This window comes from Ictalurus furcatus, chromosome 9 (assembly GCF_023375685.1).
Source record: "Ictalurus furcatus strain D&B chromosome 9, Billie_1.0, whole genome shotgun sequence".
Taxonomy (NCBI): Eukaryota; Metazoa; Chordata; class Actinopteri; order Siluriformes; family Ictaluridae; genus Ictalurus; species Ictalurus furcatus.
Genome location: NC_071263.1, coordinates 10,745,680 through 10,765,993, shown reverse-complemented (window position 1 = coordinate 10,765,993; position 20,314 = coordinate 10,745,680). Strand labels below are relative to the sequence as shown.

The 20,314-nt window shown below is 39.8% G+C and overlaps 1 protein-coding gene across 3 annotated transcripts in view; it reads left to right on the top strand.

Moving 5' to 3' along the window:
• The window catches only part of arhgap5 (Rho GTPase activating protein 5), a 53,555-nt gene extending 38,673 nt beyond the window's left edge, over positions 1-14,882 (top strand). For all 3 annotated transcript variants that reach the window (XM_053632390.1, XM_053632391.1, XM_053632389.1), the window contains 4 exons: positions 1,115-1,192; positions 5,005-5,136; positions 9,883-9,988; positions 12,828-14,882. In XM_053632390.1, coding sequence (XP_053488365.1) covers positions 1,115-1,192; positions 5,005-5,136; positions 9,883-9,988; positions 12,828-13,167 — 656 coding nt within the window. In that variant the 3' untranslated portion in view covers positions 13,168-14,882. The remainder of the gene's footprint in view (positions 1-1,114; positions 1,193-5,004; positions 5,137-9,882; positions 9,989-12,827) is intronic.
• The last annotated feature ends 5,432 nt before the right edge of the window (positions 14,883-20,314 follow it).

Sequence of the window (20,314 nt, the reverse complement as noted above, 5' to 3'; positions counted from 1 at the left end):
TGGAAGTGGTTCACCTTGTTTGACTCGTGAGTAAGAATAGTCCGTCTGATTGCCTCAACTTCCTGCACCTGTCCTTTGTGTACACAGACCTGTTTGTCTACGTGTAACATTGTGCCTCACCTTAAACTCCTAGTTCTACTGGCTCTGACATGTGGGGGCATCCCAGGAATGCGCAGTAGTTCAGTTTTAAAGTTTGCTGGACAAAACCAAGTGACTAAACCACTCTGAATTAGCAACCGAAAGCAAGTCCATTTGTGAGAAATTACTCTCTTTCATAGAGTTTGTGCGATTAAACATTCCCAAGCAGAAAATTTAAGTAATTGTATCAACTGAGTCAACAGAGACAGGTTTTCATTAGAGCAGCTTTGATATGTGACAGAATACAGTTTTCCTATTTTCCCCTTTTGGGGATGAGAGCGAATGTTTCATTGTTGGAACGAATTAGAATAATACAAAAGCATAAAAAGGTGGAGTCCGTGCAATGAGTGAATGTTTACACTCAAAAACTACTCTACCTCCTGACAGGACAGTGGGTGAAATGTAATACTGTGGTTTTCTTTTTTATATGATGTTTGTGAGTGAGGGAGTTTTTTTTTTCCTCCTCCTTCAGGTGTGGCACCAAGGATTGATACAAAGTGATCCTAATAATGATCATATACAGGAAATATTTCACTGTTACATAAAAGCTCAGCCTTTTGGACAGAAATGGAACAGGCCTATGACATGATAAATTATACAACTAACCATCTGACCTCCTGTATACCACTGATATGGAGCTAAATTAGGACTCACTATGTAGGACAGTTTTAAAAAGGAGGTTGGAACAGTCAACATTGTTGCGCCTTCAGTAGCACACAGTCCACAAATAGAGAATTAGCCTAGCCTAATTTCACCTCGTGCAAGTTTTCAGGCAGATCTGTTCCTTTTAGCATTCGCGTTCATAACATTTCATCATTTACATCATCCCTAATAGTAATCACTGTGCTGCTTTATTTCATGTGGGACTTTCTCCGCCCTGTTAAAAACCTCTCGTGCTGTTTGAGGCTTTAACGACTACCAGCTTTGTTCCATTAGAAAGTTCCTAAATTGATTTGTTTGCTTCCTTCTGTTCTAGGGCTCACCACAGAAGGCCTGTATCGTGTGAGCGGGAACAAGACCGATCAAGACAACATTCAGAAACAGTTTGACCAAGGTACTTAATCAGGCACTGTGCCAGCAGATAATAGTCTGTCATTTCCACAAATTTGAAATAATAACGTGATTGCTGAGAAACACAGTGTTGGTAAGCTGGTTCATAATTAATCTCTCTTTAGACGTCATTTTCCATCTTCTTACATTTCTGCTGAAAAATCATTCCTCTCATCTCTCTTTGCTCTACAGGCTAATGTATTCACCAGGGAGAAACAAAGCTTTTTACTTATGGCCTGTTAGTCAAAAGCAGATAAAAGAGATGTCAATAGATAATAAGATGAGAGTAATTATCTTAATGCCTGACACGGTTACAGTCTATAAATGTTATGTTTCAGTGTTGTTTCCTTCCCTTCCAGTTTTTTTTCCCCTCCCATTTTTTCTCCAATTTGGTCATTTGCCAATTCCTTCCCACCAGCCAGTTGTTCCTCTGCCACACAACAGCTACCAACTTAGGGAGGGTGAAGGCTAATCTGTGCTTCCTCCGAGACATATAAGGCACCCTTTTTTTTCAAACTGCTGCTCTTGCTGCATCACAAGGAAGCGTAACACACTAAAAGGAAAGCCCTATCTCGCAGGAAAGTGCTATCTGCCATCTTCCACATACATGAGCTCAAACACGCCCACGATTAGTTAATGCAACTGACTAAGTTTACATGCACATCAAATTCCGTTTAAAGTCTATATTCGGGTTGCAGCCATGTTCCAAATGTGACGTTTATATGCGTACAGGCATCGGAATATTCCTATATACATGGTTGTCGTAAGTATGTCGATCTACACACACTGCTGTTGGTTATAGAGTATTCTCAGTTATTAGTTGTATTACTACTTTTTTACACTAATTTAATTAGGACTAACACCTCTCGTCATCAAAAATGCCCGACAACACCACCTTGAAATGGAAAGGGTCGGGTTAGCATATGTTATGCGAAGCGTCTGAGCATGCGCATACAGTTGCAATAAAAATTATTCAACCCCCATTGCAAATCAGGTTTATTGTCAAACTTGACAGACTTTCAGCTGTTTGCAATGAACAAATCAAACAAAAGCAACTGAAACAGTTCAACACAACTAATGCTTCAAGTGGTTTCGCCATTTCAACTGAAAATGCAACTTATTAGGATTTCTCCAGTTTCAAAATTATTCACTGAATAGAATCCCTCACAACAGCACAAATATGCAACTCGGGTGGTGTCTCAAGCACACCTGATGCAGCTAATCAAGGGCTTCATTAGTTGCACCAGGTGTGCTTGAGCTGGACCACTTGAGTTTGAAGTATCTGAACTGGCTAGGGTCAGAAAATATATGAAATACCTGGACGGGGCAGAGAAAGGAAGCTATCAACGGCTGCTACCAGATTTCTGAGCAGGCAGGTTGTGAAAAACCCTCGAGTGACTGCAAAAGACCTGTAGCAAGACTTGGTGGCAACAGGAACTGAGGTTTCAGTGAGCACAGTAAGGTGCGTACTAAACGCAGAAGGTTTCCATGCCAGAACTCCACTTTTCGGCACGATGGATCAGCGGTATGTCTGGAGGAAGAAGAATGAAGAAAGAACACTCTGTCCACAGTCAGGCATGGTGGTGGCTCGGTGATACTCTGGGGCTGCTTTGCATCCTCTGGCACTGGAAACCTGCAGCGTGTGGAAGGCAAGATGTATGCATTGAAGTATCAGGAAATCATAGGAGAAAACATCATGCCGTCTGTGAGGAAGCTGTACCTTTGGCATCATTGGACCTTCCAACAGGACAATGATCCCAAGTATACCTCAAATTCCACCAAGGCTTGGTTGCAGAAGAAGTCCTGGAAGATTCTACAGGGCCATCACAGTCACCTGACTTGAACTCCATAGTAATTGGTAATCTCTGGTGGGATTTGAAGATGGCAGTTGCAGCACACAAACCCAAGAATATTACTGAACTGGAGGCCATTGCTCATAAGGAATGGGCTAAGATTCCTCAGGAAGCTGGTGTCTGGCTATGCATCGCATTTGCCGCTGGTCATAACAAAAGGATGCTCTATTAAGTGATAAAGATGCTTGCCATGAAGAGGTTGAATAATTTTGAAACTGGAGAAGTCATTATAAGTTGTATTTTCAGTTGAATTTGGGGAAGCCACTTGAAACATTTGTTTAATAATTTGTTGAAGCATTTGTATTCGATTAATATCAGAATATTGATGCGCATGTAAATGTAGTCCCTGTGATTGACAAGGGAGAGACCGTATGCCATCCCTCCCCCACAGCTGATTTTGCTCTGTTGATTTCCAGCCACAGATGTCTGTGGCATCATTGGGATTTGTACTCGTAATCTCCTGACAGCAGGGTGAATGCTTTTCTGTTGTGCCACTCTGGAGCCCCAAAAAGTATTTTAAATGTCCTGCAGTTTGTACAAATTAGCAAGTATAAACCATAATATAGAATGTCTGTGTTGTGATGCTTGTTCTGCATATTTCACTATTTTCACATTAGTTTACAGTGTTGAGTATTTTAGTAATTGGTTTCTTCATTTTTATCCTGACATTCTTGTTAAGCCAGGTTTACACTCGCTGCGTCCCGATTCGCTTACTATCCGTCCCAAATAGCATCCGAGATTAGAATTAGCGCGTCCCAAATCGTAGTATGTTGAAATGTCTTTTTCAGCTAATATTGCCCAATAACTCCTTGCACGAGGGAGGAGGAGTTTTGTGACGGTTTGCTTCGCGCAATTCGACCTGCAACCATGGCAGACTAGTGTAACGCCAGTGATACGTCTTCGGTATTTAAGTGTAAGAAGTTAAATATTAAGTACTAAATATAAATAAAAATAAATCAAGTAAATGATATAGTATGAATGACGAAAAGCTGAAATGCAACAAGGAGTTTGTTTACGGTGACGGTGTGCGTAACTAGGCAACAATGTTCTTTCATTACATGATGTGTTAGTTAGTATGTCCCAGTGCTTGCGTACTCTTTTGCTACACAAAAAGAGTGCATACTTTGGGAAAGAGAAACTGTATGGTTTTCATCTTGATTTGCTGTCCCAGACAGAAGTCTCGCACCGTAAGAAAACAATTCTTTGGTCACGAGTCGAGATAGGAGGACATCGTAGGATAGCTCGAAACTCGCAGGACAGCTACGAACGGTGAAATGTAAACGAAACAGGCTAACCCCATTTCCTTAATCACAGGTCTATCGTTAGAGGATCTTCTTTGTATATAATCTGACATGGAGAACAGGTTGTCGTGCAAAATGCTATAAAATTTTGGCAAAATCTTAAAAGACCGCTGCACAAAAAGGGCTTCAGGGTCGATAGGCTTTTCACAAGCGGTTAGTGGAAGTAGGTTTATGGCTGAAATGCTATTTTTATGGCTGAAATACAGAGATTGTGCTTTTTGTTCAGATTAAAGCAGCCTGCTGGAGTGAGCAAATGAGTTGGTGGACAGTGACCAGATTATTCACTCATCCAGAGTTTGGTTTAAAAAGAAAAATCTGTGTGCTGTGCATCAGTTTGCCTGCTGGCTAGGAGTTATTATGTTGCCTCTCTGTCTGTAGAATTTCTGTTTTTCTGTGTTCACTACATAGTGAGATCTGCTCTGACAGCTGTCAGTTCACCTTCAGTTCGTTCAGCCTTTTGTTTTTGCTTTCACTGTTTGTACTTTTTTTTTCTTTTTGTCCCTTTCTCTTCTTCACTACCTCTTTTATTTCGGTCTCTACACCTACTCATTCTGTCTTCTACACCCTCTGTGTTCTCTTTTACTCCATTAAACAACACTGCTAAAACATCCAGCAAAGATATTAAGATGCCGTCTTTACATCTTTGTCGTTTCTCTAAATAGACCACAGTGTGGATTTAATGGCCATGGACGTCGCTGTGAATGCTGTAGCCGGGGCACTGAAAGCTTTCTTCGCTGATCTCCCAGACCCCCTCATCCCCTACAGCCTCCATCCAGAGCTCGTAGAAGCAGCTAGTGAGTATATCTTCGCTCTTTCTCTTTTAAGATGATCCTCTGTCAGAGATGTGGGATTGTTGCCAATCTCAGTTGGCGTACTTTTAAAGAGAACGGCCTTTAAATTGTGGAGGAATTTTAAGTGTCATGGAATGAATTACAACGAAACTCTTCCTTGCTTGAGCTTGGGTAATAATTGCTGTGCCTGAATTTATTCTCTACTTTTTATATAGTGCGCTAGAGCCGGGCGATACCTATAAATAACTATAATGATATCCTTTTGTAAAATAAAAAAGGGATTTGCCCTGCCTCCCACCCCCATGTGTAATACTGTTTACAGCAGGGTCGTCATGGTAACCTGTTTCTCACCGGTTTACAACTTTTTCCCGCCCAGCTCGCATCCTCATCCACCACACATTTTAAAGGCTGCGCCAGAATATAAAACTATTTATACGTTTCTTCTGTATAAATGCGGCTTAACAATAAAACCCAGACGCCGCACAGACAGGGCACGTCATCCCCTTACCCACACGCGCTACCGTGATCACATGTGATTGCCTGAAATACTCAGCCAAAGCAAACAATCAGAGAAGAAGGAAAGTATTTTTTTTGTGCATTGTAGTATTTTATTCATTCGTAAGTTAAAGTAATTAATCCCATTTTAGTTCGATTGTGAACGATTTCATTTCTACATTTTGTAACAGTGCCTCATAAATAATTGCTTTTTTTTTACGCATTATAAGTGTTTATAAACACTTGGTGAGGAATTTATTTAAAGGCAGTTTACCTGTCGCCTACACCAGTATTATTTGCAGCAACAGTGTAAGTATTTGGGTAATCCTGGCCTATTTTACAAGCTGTTCGTTTCCAAAATAAACAATATCATCTTCTGTTTAGTATCAGCAGCGATTTACATTCGACATCGCCGATCTTTCATTGCGTCGTCCCAGCCCACGGTGCACTATTAGGAACGCAGCCATTTTGTAGAGTTGTCCAAATTCTCACTGGATATAAATTATATTCCCCGAATTGTGACTATATTATGACCCATAGTTTACTGTAATTGTAAGTGCACAACCTGCTATTGCTCCACAGAATTAATACCAGTGCAGCTACCTTTGCATATAATTCCATCCATCCATCCATCCATCCATTTTCCATACCGCTTATCCTACACAGGATCACGAGGAACCTGGAGACTATCCCAGGGGACTCGGGGGCACAAGGCAGAGGAAGCCCTGGATGGGGGTGATGATGTGTTTTAGAAGCGCTCACTGGTCAGTGTTTTCTGAATTCAAACTGGTGTCCCCTTTCTGCTGCTTTCTATAGTGCACTATACAAAATAGTTTGTACCGTTAATAGTAGACTTCGGCGGGATACTGTAGACTTGAATCTAAAACTCTGATTCGATCTAAAATGAGACTAACGCTCATTCTCATGATCCTTACAACACGCTTAGCACTGCGTGAGTATACAGCATACAGCTGTGAATGCGTAATGACTCATAATCACACTATCCGTCATGCTGATGTCGTGCAGCTGGTCATGTGACCAGGAACCAGCTAATAACATGAGGCGAAAGCAAAGCACAAAATGCCACCTGTTTGATCTGAAATGAGATAAATATACAGTGAGGGAAAAAAGTATTTGATCCCCTGCTGATTTTGTACGTTTGCCCACTGACAAAGAAATGATCAGTCTATAATTTTAATGGTAGTTGTATTTGAACAGTGAGAGACAGAATAACAACAAAAAAATCCAGAAAAACGCATGTCAAAAATTTTATAAATTAATTTGCATTTTAATGAGGGAAAAAAGTATTTGACCCCCTCTCAATCAGAAAGATTTCTGGCTCCCAGGTGTCTTTTATACAGGTAACGAGCTGAGATTAGGAGCACACTCTTAAAGGGAGTGCTCCTAATATCAGTTTGTTACCTGTATAAAAGACACCTGTCCACAGAAGCAATCAATCAGTCATATTCCAAACTCTCCACCATGGCCAAGACCAAAGAGCTCTCCAAGGATGTCAGGGACAAGACTGTAGACCTACACAAGTCTGGAATGGGCTACAAGACCATTGCAAAGCAGCTTGGTGAGAAGGGGACAACAGTTGGTGCGATTATTCGCAAATGGAAGAAGCACAAAAGAACTGTCAATCTCCCTCGGCCTGGGGCTCCATGCAAGATCTCACCTCGTGGAGTTGCATTGATCATGAGAACAGTGAGGAATCAGCCCAGAACTACACGGGGGGATCTTGTCAATGATCTCAAGGCAGCTGGGACCATAGTCACCAAGAAAACAATTGGTAACACACTACGCCGTGAAGGACTGAAATCCTGCAGCGCGCACAAGGTCCGCTGCTCAAGAAAACACATATACATGACCATCTGAAGTTTGCCAATGAACATCTGAATGATTCTGAGGACAACTGGGTGAAAGCGTTGAGGTCAGATGAGACCAAAATGGAGCTCTTTGGCATCAACTCAACTCGCCGTGTTTGGAGGAGGAGGAATGCTGCCTATGACCCCTGGAACACCATCCCCACCGTCAAACATGGAGGTGGAAACATTATGCTTTGGGGGTTTTTTTCTGCTAAGGGGACAGGACAACTTCACCGCATCAAAGGGACGATGGACGGGGCCATGTACCGTCAAATCTTGGGTGAAAACCTCCTTCCCTCAGACAGGGCATTGAAAATGGGTCGTGGATGGGTATTCCAGCATGACAATGACCCAAAACACATGGCCAAGGCAACAAAGGAGTGGCTCAAGAAGAAGCACATTAAGGTCCTGGAGTGACCTAGGCAGTCTTCAGACCTTAATCCCATAGAAAATCTGTGGAGAGAGCTGAAGGTTCGAGTTGCCAAACGTCAGCCTCGAAACCTTAATGATTTGGAGAAGATCTGCAAAGAGGAGTGGGACAAAATCCCTCCTGAGATGTGTGCAAACCTGGTGGCCAACTACAAGAAACGTCTGACCTCTGTGATTGCCAACAAGGGTTTTTAAACCAAGTACTAAGTCATGTTTTGCAGAGGGGTCAAATACTTATTTCCCTCATTAAAATGCAAATCAATTTATAACATTTTTGATGTGCGTTTTTCTGGATTTTTTTGTTGTTATTCTGTCTCTCACTGTTCAAATAAATCTACCATTAAAGTTATAGACTGATCATTTCTTTGTCAGTGGGTAAACATACAAAATCAGCAGGGGATCAAATACTTTTTTCCCTCACTGTATATATATAAATATATATATATATATATATATATATATATATATATAATATATAAAAATAAATGTGTAATGGAAGTTTGTCTCCAAATCAAGCAGAGAAAGCAGCAGTGGATGTTAATGTGGCTGTCTGTTGGTGTCAAAATGTACTATAGTTTAATAAGAAGTGTGACAGCTACACTACAAAAAAAAAAGAAAAAAAAAAGAAAGGCACCATAGCAAGTTAAAATATCTTGTATATAGTTACATTTATCTAGTAGTTCTTATTATAAGATTACAATAAACCAAATATAAGCTCATTAAACCTATTTCTAGACATTATTGCTCATTTGCACATAAAATTTTTCCTTCTTTAAGAAATAAATGGGTCAAATTTTCAGCCAATAGAACGAGACTATTTCAAGCTTGGAATATGGTTCATCATTGTATATTTGGTTTATTGTAATCTTAATAATAGGAAATACAATAAAATCTGACTATATTCAGGGTATTTCCACTTACTAAGGATGTCATTGTTTGCAGTCTGTATTCAATGAGAAAAACCTATAATATAAATATAGTGTACTATAGTAAATAAACTGAGCAGTAGTGCTGATGCGTCAGAAGGCAAAGATCTGAATCGGTTGTGTTTGGCCATTACTTCTGCGCTAACATTTAGAGGAAAGCGGCGAGTTCGAATCCCGGTACCGTTAAGCTGTCACTGTTGCGTCCTTGAGCAAGGCCCTTAACGCTCCTCTCTCCAGCTCTGTTTTAAGGCACTGCCGGGTGAATAAATAAATGCAAATGTCTCTCTGCTGATGATGAGACCCGCCAGCAAGAACCCATTTTGTGTCTCCAGCCTCAAGATTTTGCAGGAACAAAGAAATCTGTGCTGAACTCAACAGGAAATAAATCGTCTCATCGCTCTGTAATCCCTTCCCCAAGGAGGATGGTGATTAGTAATTTAAATGCATGTGTATTTATTTATTTTATTTTTTAATTTACACTGATGCTGTAGGGTTTTTTTTTTTTTTCCCCTCCTTGGGCTAGGATCCCCCCCCAAAGAAGCCCTTGATCTGGATCTTATATGGAGTCTGGTGTGATGTGTTCTTGATCACTCTGTAGGCTCTCAGCAGTAGGCTAATGTCTCGGTGCTGCATTGCTTCTCCTCCTCTCTGCGTCTCTCAATCTGTCTGCCTCCGTGCCTCGTTTTACTGTCGTATCGCTCGAGCTGCTGCCAGATTTCCAATCATCTCTTCTCACTCAGACAGCCATTGTGCAGTGTGCTCTGAGCAAACATTTTTACTCTGTGACGTCAGCGTCAGACTCGCAGATGTGTTGCGACTAGTCTCGCACCAGTTTTCGAGCCACTGTTAGCAGGAAGACAGATGACCGAGCTGCTTTGGAGACACTATTCAACACCAAACCCAGATCAGAATTTATATTTTAGGACACAATTAGTTAAATTGCTTTTCAAAAATGTTATAAAATGCAGTAATGAATGATCTCTGTGTCTTAATAAATCTGATGCATGTTTATTGTGCTTCCGTCCTTGCAGAAATAATGGACCATATTGAAAGACTGCAAGTGCTGAAAGACATTGTGAGGAAATTTCCATCTGTGAATTATGAAGTGTTCAAATATGTGATCACTCACCTCAACAGGTAAAACCTTTTGTTCTTTAGGTTGGTTGTTGTGCTCAGTTATTTAACACGCACATTTATTTTAGTATCCTTGTGAGAACCTTCCATTGCCGTCTGTATAAAGCTTAACCTATCAACAGAAAGGAAACTTTTGGCTTTGGACCAACCAAATGTCCTCACAAGGTCAAAACTGTCAGATATTCCTGTCCTTGTGGGGATGTTTGTGTGTCCCTTGGTGTACACACCAAGATATAAAAACATGCGTATACAAACACACGTACAGTGGTGCTTGAAAGTTTGTGAACCCTTTAGAATTGTCTATATTGCTGCATAAATATGACTTAAAACATCATCAGATTTTCACATAAGTACTAAAAGTAGATAAAGAGAACCCAATTAAACGAATGAGACAAAATTGTGATACTTGGTCATTTATTTATTGAGGAAAATGATCCAATATTATATATCTGCGAGTGGCAAAAGTATGTGAACCTTTGCTGTCAGTGTCTGGTGTGACCCCGTTGTGCAGCAATAACTGCAACTAAACACTTCCAGTAAGTGTTAATTAGTCCTGCACATCGGTCTGGAGGAATTTTAGCCCATTCCTCAGTACAGAACAGCTTCAACTCTGGGATGTTATTGGGTGAAAAATCTGATGATGCTTTAGATCATATTTATGCAAAAATATAGAAAATTCTTAAAGGCTTCACAAACTTTCAAGCACCACTGTACTGCTCTAGTTTTTGTCTTGGCTATGAACTGATTTTACAAACCCTGCTGTAATTTTAGAATATTATGCTGTTAATTAGCTTTCCATGTATTATGCAATGGTCACCTGCTTAGAGATGAAAGAGAGAATCCTTTATTTTTTTAAAATAAGTATTAATATTAATAAAAAACCTTTTAATAATGTACAGAGCATTTATCTTGCAACTCCAGCATCTAGCATGGCCACATGATAAAAGCAGGTGAAAGTGGTGACTGTGATGAATAAAACTACGAAAAAGGAGAGTTATAATAACCAAAGGCTTTTTTTTTAATTATTTTTTTCCCTGAAAAACTTTCATGTGTACCTTGGGCTTCGGCTTTTTAATTACATTTTGAATAGTGAAGAAAACTCACTAAGGGTAGTAGGCCTTTTGAATACAGGTTTTATGCGTTTGCCTTTTATCACACATAAACTCTTTAGTAATGGTTCTTTTCTCTGTCAAAGAAAAGTGTTAACCGTTTTTTTAATGGCTGTTTAAAACTTGTAGAACTGCTGGCAGACCATTTAATTTGCTCTGATCATGGATCAGAACGATGTTTCATCGTCCAATTATCTTTGAATTTCTGTACCCCAGTGTAGAGCATTACCAATGAAATATTGTACTTTTGAGATTTTAGCAGTAATTAGGACCACCTGTACACCTGCACATTCATGCAGCTATCTAATGAACCAATCATGCGGCAGCAGCTCAATGCAAAAAACATCATATAGATACAGGTCAAGAGCTTCAGTTAATGTTCACATCAAACATCAGAATGAAGACAAGATTGTGATCTTTGATCGTGACATGGATGCTGTTGGTGCCAGACAGGCTGGTTTTTGAGTATTTTAGAAACTGTTGGGAATTTCACACACACAAGTTTCTAGAGTTTACACAGAATGGTGTCGAAAAACAAACAAAAAAAACATCGAGCGAGCGACAGTTCTGTGGGTGGAAACGGCTTTTTGAGAATATTTACATATTGGAAGGCAAAAATTCCCATTTGAATGTTTAAGATGTTCTTATACTTTTAGTCCATTAATTACATTGTGCTTCTCTAAGCTTTTATATATATATATATATATATATATATATATATATATATAGATAGATAGATAGATAGATATGTGTGTGTGTGTGTGTGTGTGTGTGTGTATATGTATGTGTGTGTGTGTGTGTGTGTGTGTATATATATATATATATATATATATATATATATATATATATATATATAGATAGATATATAGATAGATAGATAGATAGATATGTAGAATAGATAGATATAGATATAATGTATGTGTGTGATGTATACGTGAAACACATTCTACACGTGTCATTAATTTTAATAGATTGATTTTGTTGTGGTTGAACCGCGATTGCTGTTTATTATTAGTCAAAGTGCATTGCATAGGAATTGCAATGGTGCTATATTATGCCCTATGTTGTGAGCATATACAGGAAATAGGAAGGCGTTTAGGATTTGGTCTGATTGTGTTCGATTTGAGGTTCGTGAAAGTGAGTGTGAAGTTGGTGCATTTTTAATGAGAAGTGTGAAGTCCAGTCAAATATCATTAAAAAGTGAACATTACTGTAGGTAAATAACTCAAACTTAACCCACAGCATTTACGTTTCTCGTAAAACATTTCCTCCTTATGATTTTCTTTGCTTAAGAAAGCAACATATAATTTTCACTTTCAGTGGATTATGTAATAGGGACAACAACAACAAAAAGAAATGTTGAGCGCAAAACTTTGTACATCACCACATCATTTAATAAGCACCTTTCACATTCGCCACAATAAAAGGAAAGCACTCAAAAACAATCCAAACAAAAATACACTTTTTAAAGTGCTGCCGGTAATGAGCACATGTTTGCTTTATTTATTTATTTATTTCCCCTTCATTATGCATGTTCTCATATAGTGTGATTTCAATCATCCCATCAATCCAGTCTTTCAAGTCTGGGGTTTTGGAGCATTTCCCAGTTGCGTTGAATCATCCTAGCAGCTGTAATACAACTAATCTTAATAAGAACAATAACATTGTACCTTTCCAGTACAGTTCATATTTTCATGTATGCCGAGTTAACCTTGTCGCTTTCTTTCTCTTAGGGTGAGTCAGCAGAGTAAGACGACGCTGATGACGGCAGACAATCTGTCCATCTGCTTCTGGCCGACGCTCATGAGGCCCGACTTTGAGAACAAGGACACGCTGTCCACCACCAAACTCAACCAGTCGGTCATCGAGAGCTTCATCCAGCAGTGCCACTACTTCTTCTACGGAGGCGAAATAATCGAGCCTTCTGGCGCCACAGGCACATCGCCTCCACACGCCGGGCACATGGGGCACGCCGGGCACGGCATGGTGGAGTCACTGCTGGCTCTACAGCTCCCTCCACCACTGCAGCCACAGCAGATTCAACACCCGCTGCCCTCCGAACCCCTCATTTAACTGATCATTTCAAAACGGGAAAGGGAGAAGAAGAAGAAAAAAAAAAGAAAATTCATTTTTGTATCAAGATGATGAATTCCCATTAGAGGTCACAGATATGCATTTTCTTTAAAAAAACAAATAAAAAAAACAACAACCCCAAACAAATGAATTTACATCTCTGTGACTGAAAACAACGACAACAAATGAGAAACATGATTTGTTCATGAAATGTGGTGAACCGGTCTGGCCAGACAAGCATGACTGCAAATATAAGGAAGATATATTTATACTACATTTGTTTTTGTTTTGTTTTTTTGGGTAAAGACAATTGAACCATTCTGTGTACACTACATGCACAATCTATTTTAATGACTTCACGTCTCATTTTTGTCTGCTTTTTTTTTTGTTTGTTTTCCCCCCATTCCCTTTCTCTAAAAAGACTTCTTTTGTAGAAATCTGTTTCGAAAAGATAATGAAAACTAATGTGGTGATGGAGTCCTGAGCCCATTGGACTGTTGGGATGAGATTTGCAACACATATAAAACACACACACACACAACCGGTGCACAGCAGCTTGAGTTGGACACCAGCAGTAAAAAAAATCACGCTCCTCACATCCTGACCGCCACCGAAGGGGAAAAACTCCACTGGAACTCTTTGGCACATCTGAGAAAAGCGGGCGTTAAGACCGCGGCCTGGCTCCTCGCTCCTCCTTCAGTCGTTTTTAGAACTTTTTTTTATTGGGTTTCCATGTTTTCTTTTTTCCTTTTCTGTCTCAAAATGTTGTTTTTGCACACCAACATGCATTGATGTTTTTTTTTTTTAACTAAATTTGCATGTCATTCGCCACTTGTAATTACTGAAAGATAGAAGAAAAAAAAGATGTACAACCTTAACTGTTTTTATGCAAGATTTTTTTTTTTTTAACTCAATTTTATTTGAGGGAACATGGGGTAAAGCAGGGGTAAAATTATATCTCCTCATCTTATCATGCCATAATTTTAATTTTTAATATCATATTTTGTTTTTAATTGTTTCTCTAAATAGAGAGAGAGAAATATATATATATATATATGAATACAAATATATATAAATATATATATATATATATATATATATAAATAGACTATATATATATATCTATCTATCAGCAAAATTTGCTGATAAATCATGGGGTACTGGAGCTCTGTATAATCTTGTAAAACTTATAATCAGATTTCTTTGTGGTTTGTTGTACTAAAATTTGGACTTAGATGAATTGACTGTACGTAATATTCCCGATCTAAAAAGAAGATAATGCTTTTTTTTTTTTTTGTTCATTTTTTTTTGTTGTTTTTTTTGTAGATGGTACTGAATTTTGTTCCGCTGTAACAAGATGCTGCTTAGAAAGTTTAGTCTTCGTGTGGAAACTAGTTCGATACAGTAGATTTGAGAGATTGATATGAGGAGAGCTTGTACGTGAAAGGGTGGTCAGAGAAATAGTCAAATAGTTTCTCTCAGAAAGACAGAAAATTTATATCTCAGTCAAATCAACAACAGGAAAAGGGCTCAATAGGTTTGGGGGAAGCGCACTGCTGCTAGGATCCCATTTGTGTAGTTAGAAGAAGCAACATTTGTTCATATGACCTGCCTCATACAAACCTGTTGTACAAACTGAAAAGAAAAAAAAAAATTAACATCATTGCTATGTATTATAGTAAATAAATGATTTTGACAAATCAAGTTGATCTCAATTCTTTTGACCTTTGACTGTTTATCTGTTGACTCGATATCTTTTCACATGGTGGATGTTTTTATTTCTGAGACTGATTGGTCAGCCTCAGGCTTTGTGAACCACTCGAGTAACCACTCTGAGCAGAAAAGCACCTCGGAACACGCGTCACTATGATGAGCTACAGCAGCAGACCACATCAGATTCCTCTCCTGTCAGTAACAGGAGTCTGACGTTACAGTGGACCAAAACTTAGTAATTGAACATGAGGGGAAAAGACCATGCAATGTTTTTCCAACATTTAATTATTCACTTTAAGGAGTGGCTGATTGGATAATTGTGTGAATGAGTAGAGGTCCTAGTATATATTGCATAAGTATCCTACTCACCCATTGATCTTTTCACCCATTGAATTTTTTTATTGTGTATACAGTATACTGTATTCTTAAAGGGCCCCCTGGTGGCTGGCATGGGGACTGTTAACTACAGGCAGTTTAGTTCGAAATGCATTTTAAAGCCATTTCTCTGAAATACTGTAGCTTACTACATCCTAAAGAACTATATGAATACGTTTGGATCTGTCTGCATAGCCTCGACATGCAGGCATCAGTAAAAACCCTGTTGCAGCTGTAAATTCAGCTTTTACGTTTTGGGAAGACCGAGTTTTTAAGCCACTGCAGTTGAGACTAGATTCTGCAGCAAACCAGTATTTCCCCCCCCCATGGCAGCTGATTTTTGCTTCAATCCTCTGGCACAAAAAAAGTGATTTAAGCACATTTCAGATGAGGATTTTTTTTTTGGCTCTCGCCTTTAATCCATGACAAGAATTTCTTGGTCCCTGCTGAGGATAGACTCTCCGAACTCACTGCCTCACTTCCCTTTAGAGGTGATTCTATGAAATATAAGCAGTTTTAGACATAACCATGGCATTTCTGCTTAGCACTGTGTTTCCATTGTAATACACTGTTGTGGTTGGAGCCCTCTTGTGACCAACTAAGAGGACTCCTTGAAATTGACCTCATAGTGCCTGGATTAATGTGTTTTTCAATAGACATGCTCTCTTCACCTGGAAATGAATGGTAGTGTAGGGAGAATGTTTTGAAAATGTTTTTTTTAATGGAAAATTAATCATCATGTCTGACTTTACACAAATGTGCTTTCCCTAGAGTACCTCCCTAAATACTTGTAGGTTGATGTCACCATTAACTAGAGGTGTGGCTTATTTGACTGACAAGCTGTCTATAGGATACAAACATGCTTATGTGTGCGAGAAAACAAAATAGGTTAATCTCTGTGTTTGGATCAAAATAGAGCTTGATCAGACAGAATTATGTTTTCAACATAATGGATTAGAAGATTGTGTACGTCTTCTGTGATATGACAGGAGTACTAATCATTGCTGTTACGCGTTAGCGAGTAAGGCAGAGTTGTGTGCTTGAACTGAGCCACACTGAATCCTTGAACTGTGATGGTTAAGGCTTTTGAGCATTGCTCAATACAGATACTGAACCTTTCAGTGGGCTTAAAAGACGACATTCTGACTTTACCTTCCCTACATTGTGACACCTCCACCACCATCCATGTCCATGACTGTTCCTCCCACACCAGCCGGAGAATGTTTCAGTCTGACACATGAGGAAAGCAGAGCTCCACCTCTCTTCCCAGGTGACTCCAGGGAATAAATGTAACACCTTGCAGGAGTATCAGTCCAGAATGAATCTCCATCAAATTAGTGATTTTTTCCTCAGCTATATGACTATCTCTTATATATGCAGGAAACACTCAGGTTGCAGGTCTTCTACAATGAATAGTCTGGAACATTAAGTGCAACATTCAAAGCTCTTGAGCACACTTTCTACTAACAAACCTTTCCCTTTAACTGACACATCACACATCTTACTCAGATACACTATAACAACTGTTGCCACAAACTGTCTAGAATGTCTCTGTACTGTATGTCATGCTGTAGCTTTACACTTTCTCTTCACTGGAACGAAGGGGCTCAAACCTCTTCCAGCATGACAATGCACCTGTGCACAAAGCAAGCTCCACGAAGACAAGGTTTGAGTGGAAGAACTCGAGCGGCCTGCACAGAGCCCTGGACCTCGACCCTATAAACACCTTTGGGATGAATTGGACCCCCAGGCCGTGTCACCCGACACCAGTGCCGGAAATCCACATCAAGATCAAACGCAAAACCCTGAAAGCCATGAAGTGGCATTGCTACCCTCTGTGCCACTGTGTCGTTCCAAAACTAATACAATTATTCCAAATTGTTTCTCAGTAAACACCAATCTTCACTAATAGAAGTTTTCAAATCAGCACAAAGAACAGGGATTAGAAGACAGTGAGGGTAGACATACCCTTTAAGAAACGTTTGTGTGCGCCATTAAAAATAAAAGACAAAAAAAAACCCCAGCACCAAACAGTAACAACAGGAGATGACAAATATACTCATACTTCATGTAAAACTCTTACAAAAGACTATGCAAACACACTGCATGCAATTCTGTTGCTTTTTACTGATTTATGGAGAGTTCACTTGAATAGCATGAAGATAACAGCTTTCAATGAGCCACTTATGGCAACATTTGCATGAATATAACAGGGATTTTTGTCATCCAGGTGCCACCATGGTGCTCAGTCCAGATTTAATTAGGCTGAGTTATGTAGATCAGTACAGCCAAGAAAACCAGCAGGGCGATCTGTAAAAGTGATACTGTGCCAATTGTTTATGACCTTTTTATTTGATAACCCTAAATAATACATATGTATAATTTTCTGTGTACATCCAGTCTTTGCTGGCTTCCTCATTAGGCAAGACATAAATCATTATTTTTACAGAGTTCTCAAAGAACTGGTTGTTATAGAAGTTCATTCAACTGCCAGTATAGATTTCATTTCTCTTCATCCACAATTCCAGCGTGATCTCAAGATTCCCTTCCACTTGCTCCGCTAGAGCCTCGTCTGCTCAAGCAACTACATCTTGCACTCTCTCAGTTGTCTTAACCATGTCACCATGCTGGAAGAAAACGCTGTTATTCCTCTCGTAATTTATCATCTGCCTGCTCTGCCAGCACCTTCTCTACTCAAGCAAGTATATCTTCCACCCCTTCGATTAGCTCAGCCAAGAAGTTTTCTCTCAAATGAAATGCTGTTATTCTTGAAAGGTTCAGATCTCATTTTTCACATGCAGAAATACTAACGTCGGTCTACAGTCATTAGTTCTACATACATCAAAATGGCATTACGGTGCAGCATAAATACAAACTCATTCATTTTATGTTATGTTGGATGAGCATGAGAGTTACAAAAAAATGGCTTTATGAATAATTATGCAGGATGTAGCTGTAGTGCTGGTAACAGCTCTGCTATGTGGATCTGAAGCAGATGCAGTACTACGTTTTGCCCTAATCCGGCACAGTGTCTGTCTGTTGTTTAAGTATAAACAGTGGATAAGTGGTGGAAATCACCTGTATGCCCTCTTGCACATGAGCACATGCCTGCCGAGATCTTTCAGCAAAGTCACAAAGTGACATGTAACAGGATGCAATAAACAAAACACTGATGTCATACACCTATGTTTCCCTGGAACCTTGATGGCAGTTCCAAATGACAAAATTATGTTGTTTACATAAACAACCAGTGTTCTGTTTCACCCCTACTAATGACAAGGGGTGGTGAGAATCACCTGGATAGCATATGCCAACAATTTCAAGAGCAACTGACACACCTTAGACAAACAAGAAGTGTTATTAGAGATGACTGCTGCAGTCACACCACTGGGAGGGAGGGGCAATGCTAACCTTGTAGAACCTGGAGAAAGTGCACAGTGATCCCCAGGTAGCAGGAGCACAGACTTCCTGGAGCAGCAAATAATGGTAAAGAAAAAGAGAAGCTCCAAGTAGAGTGGCATGTTACCTGTAGGCCATGGTGATGTATCATCTTTTGACAAGGGGGATGTGCCTTTCTACTGCCGAGAGTCTAAATAGTAGGGTTCAAGTCTAAGTAGTAGGGTTCATAGGGGAACAGCAAGAAAAGCACTGCAAGTTTGCCTTCAGGAAATGCTTCATGGTTAAGCAACTGATTCACAAAATTGAGTAATGTGAGCTTGGGCAGGAATACCAGATTCAACTACATGGTCACCTCAGTGCTATCTTTCTCTGGAAAAGTAGCCCAACTACATAGGCCAGATCCAGCATGCATTTCACCCAATGTTTTTGCTCAAGTAAACAAAAAGGCAGCTTTCAGAGACACCCATGTCAGTTTAACATCTTGCAAAGGCTCATAAGGAGTGGCATTCAGAGACTCTAACTGGATCCAGCATATGGGATGCACAGCAGTGTTGGAATAGCTTCTCTTGCATTTAGGAGTGTTTCCTAGACTGTTCACTCACAGGGACAAAAAAAAAAATCATATAATAAATATGCCAAGCTGCCACTGTTGGGCCCTTGAGCAAGGCCCTTAATCTTCTCTGCTCCAGGGGTGCTACATCATGGCTGACCCTGCGCTCTGACCCCAACCTCCTAACATGCTGAAATATGTGGGGGAAAAAAAGCATTTCACTGTACTGTAATGTATATGTGACCAATAAAGACATCATTAGCAAATGGTAAGGCCAGTCATGGGTGAAATTGACGGCATTGGCAAGCAAGTCCACCTGCACCTTGCCGAACAACAGTGCAAAGAGTTGACTATGAGATGTACGAGAGGAGTTGCCCTCAGTGAGGCCATACGTGGGTGGGCCACCTGAGATTTTGTGCAACGTTTAAAGATCTACCCAAACTTATGCGACCTGACATTTGATGTAGCTGACAGTTACCACGTTGTCAGAATGAACCAATGTGGTGATGATAGGGCTGGTAAGAACAACTTGGCTGCTGGACTTGAGTCAGATTTGACTTGAAATTATGGTCTGCTAGCCAAGTGTGCAATGTTGCACAATCAGCACATGGGGTTGTCAAAGTCAGATGGTCACATAAATGGTGGATGATTTTGCCTTCTCAAGGATTCAGATACTGGCTGCATGAGTGCACCTTGCAATATGGCTGTTTGTGCTAACCACTCACTGTACTGTATAGTATTTTTTTTTAACGAGAATAAGGGGTCTGTTGTGCAGAGGGGAAAACCAACTCCAACTCCAGAGCTGAGAAATCCAGCTAACTTGGCAAACTCAAAGGGTGTGATATGGCATGGGGAAAATTGTTGGTATAATGTTGGTCGGCAAGGCAGCGGAGGATATAGAAACAGCTATCTTACACATAAGCATAGACTTGTTGGTCAGCTAGATAGCAGGAGATGTGGAATACATGGAGAGACAACTACAAGTGATAAACTGACTCGTATAGAGAATGAGTGGAAAGTGCCACATAATGAGCAGAGAGAAAAAACAATAAAAGTGCAAGTTTGTAGGAAACATATCAAACAGCACAGTGATGGACGGCAATGCCAACA